The sequence below is a fragment of the Gymnodraco acuticeps genome, unplaced genomic scaffold (assembly GCF_902827175.1).
Source record: "Gymnodraco acuticeps unplaced genomic scaffold, fGymAcu1.1, whole genome shotgun sequence".
Taxonomy (NCBI): domain Eukaryota; kingdom Metazoa; phylum Chordata; class Actinopteri; order Perciformes; family Bathydraconidae; genus Gymnodraco; species Gymnodraco acuticeps.
In genome coordinates, this window is record NW_022989931.1 from 1,143,304 (window position 1) to 1,145,803 (window position 2,500).

General features: G+C 42.9%; 1 protein-coding gene across 1 annotated transcript in view; it reads left to right on the top strand.

The window, feature by feature from the left end:
* The window catches only part of LOC117542357, a 22,534-nt gene that overhangs the window by 19,379 nt on the left and 655 nt on the right, over positions 1-2,500 (top strand). Inside the window, exon 19 of the mRNA XM_034209977.1 lies at positions 383-605. Within this exon, the coding sequence (XP_034065868.1) occupies positions 383-605 (223 nt within the window). The remainder of the gene's footprint in view (positions 1-382; positions 606-2,500) is intronic.

Consider the following 2,500-nt stretch of genomic DNA (forward strand, 5'->3'; position numbering starts at 1 on the left):
TCCAAATATCTGGAACAAATACCAGAAACCTGCAACTCGCTGCAACTCTGACTACTTTTAAATCCAGGCTGAAGACTTTGCTTTTTTCCGCTGCTTTTAATTGAACTATTCATATCTTGCACTCCATTCATGTATTTTGTCTTTTAATGTTTATTTTATTATCTTTGCTTTTAAATGCCATTTTCTTAATGTCTTTCATTTGTGTAAAGCACTTTGAACTGCCTTGTGTTGAAAGGTGCTATATAAATAAACTTGCCTTGCCTTGAAACTTGACATATTTTGTTTGTATGCATGTTTGTAGCACGTACATCTGTTGTTTTCTTTTACCTCAATTGATGTTATTCAAGTAAGATGTAACCCATGAATCCACTTTTCTGTGTAGGTCCATGATGCCTACATTGAGCTGGTGCAGCTGCTGGAGGAGTGCGACCCTCAGGCTGCGGTGGAGGTGTACTGCAGGTTCCCTCTGAAGCCCGTAGCAGAGCAGAGCTTCGAGGACGCCTTCATCACAGGAGAGATCGTCCGCTTGCTGATGGCGCTGGAGCTGTACGACCACCTGCTGCTGGGCCCCAGCCTGGTGGCGTACGGCAAAGTCATGGGCCTAAGTAATCTCCTTTACTATTATGAAAATCGCATTCTTAGAACAAGTCAAAAATAATCGTAGTGAAGTGAATGCAAACGGGTAGTTACTTTAAAGGTCACCTATTATGCAAAATCCACTTTTCCATGTCTCTTCTACATCAGCATGTGTCCCCTCTTCTTCATGTCTCTTCTACATCAGCATGTGTCCCCTCTTCTTCATGTCTCTTCTACATCAACATGTGTCCCCTCTTCTTCATGTCTCTTCTACATCAACATGTGTCCCCTCTTCTTCATGTCTCTTCTACATCAACATGTGTCCCCTCTTCTTCATGTCTCTTCTACATCAACATGTGTCCCCTCTTCTTCATGTCTCTTCTACATCAACATGTGTCCCCTCTTCTTCATGTCTCTTCTACATCAACATGTGTCCCCTCTTCTTCATGTCTCTTCTACATCAACATGTGTCCCTTCTTCTTCATGTCTCTTCTACATCAACATGTGTCCCCTCTTCTTCATGTCTCTTCTACATCAACATGTGTCCCCTCTTCTTCATGTCTCTTCTACATCAACATGTGTCCCTTCTTCTTCATGTCTCTTCTACATCAACATGTGTCCCCTCTTCTCCATGTCTCTTCTACATCAACATGTGTCCCCTCTTCTCCATGTCTCTTCTACATCAACATGTGTCCCCTCTTCTTCATGTCTCTTCTACATCAACATGTGTCCCCTCTTCTTCATGTCTCTTCTACATCAACATGTGTCCCCTCTTCTTCATGTCTCTTCTACATCAACATGTGTCCCCTCTTCGTCATGTCTCTTCTACATCAACATGTGTCCCCTCTTCTCCATGTCTCTTCTACATCAACATGTGTCCCCTCTTCTCCATGTCTCTTCTACATCAACATGTGTCCCCTCTTCTTCATGTCTCTTCTACATCAACATGTGTCCCCTCTTCTTCATGTCTCTTCTACATCAACATGTGTCCCCTCTTCTTCATGTCTCTTCTACATCAACATGTGTCCCCTCTTCTTCATGTCTCTTCTACATCAACATGTGTCCCCTCTTCTCCATGTCTCTTCTACATCAACATGTGTCCCCTCTTCTTCATGTCTCTTCTACATCAACATGTGTCCCCTCTTCTTCATGTCTCTTCTACATCAACATGTGTCCCCTCTTCTTCATGTCTCTTCTACATCAACATGTGTCCCCTCTTCTTCATGTCTCTTCTACATCAACATGTGTCCCCTCTTCTTCATGTCTCTTCTACATCAACATGTGTCCCCTCTTCGTCATGTCTCTTCTACATCAACATGTGTCCCCTCTTCTCCATGTCTCTTCTACATCAACATGTGTCCCCTCTTCTCCATGTCTCTTCTACATCAACATGTGTCCCCTCTTCTTCATGTCTCTTCTACATCAACATGTGTCCCCTCTTCTTCATGTCTCTTCTACATCAACATGTGTCCCCTCTTCTTCATGTCTCTTCTACATCAACATGTGTCCCCTCTTCTTCATGTCTCTTCTACATCAACATGTGTCCTCTCTTCTTCATGTCTCTTCTACATCAACATGTGTCCCCTCTTCTTCATGTCTCTTCTACATCAACATGTGTCCCCTCTTCTTCATGTCTCTTCTACATCAACATGTGTCCCCTCTTCTTCATGTCTCTTCTACATCAACATGTGTCCCCTCTTCTTCATGTCTCTTCTACATCACCATGTGTCCCCTCTGTGAAAAGAGACTCTGAAAGTTTCAGTAACAAAGATTCTCTCTCTTTTTGATCCATTTCAATAAAAACCTGTCTGAAAATGAGCTGATCAGATTTTGGCCACTTTATGATGTCATAACGTTTTTTTGTCTTGAGTAACCATTAGCCAATCACCAACCAAGGTAACACCCCCCCCCCCTTATCACCTGA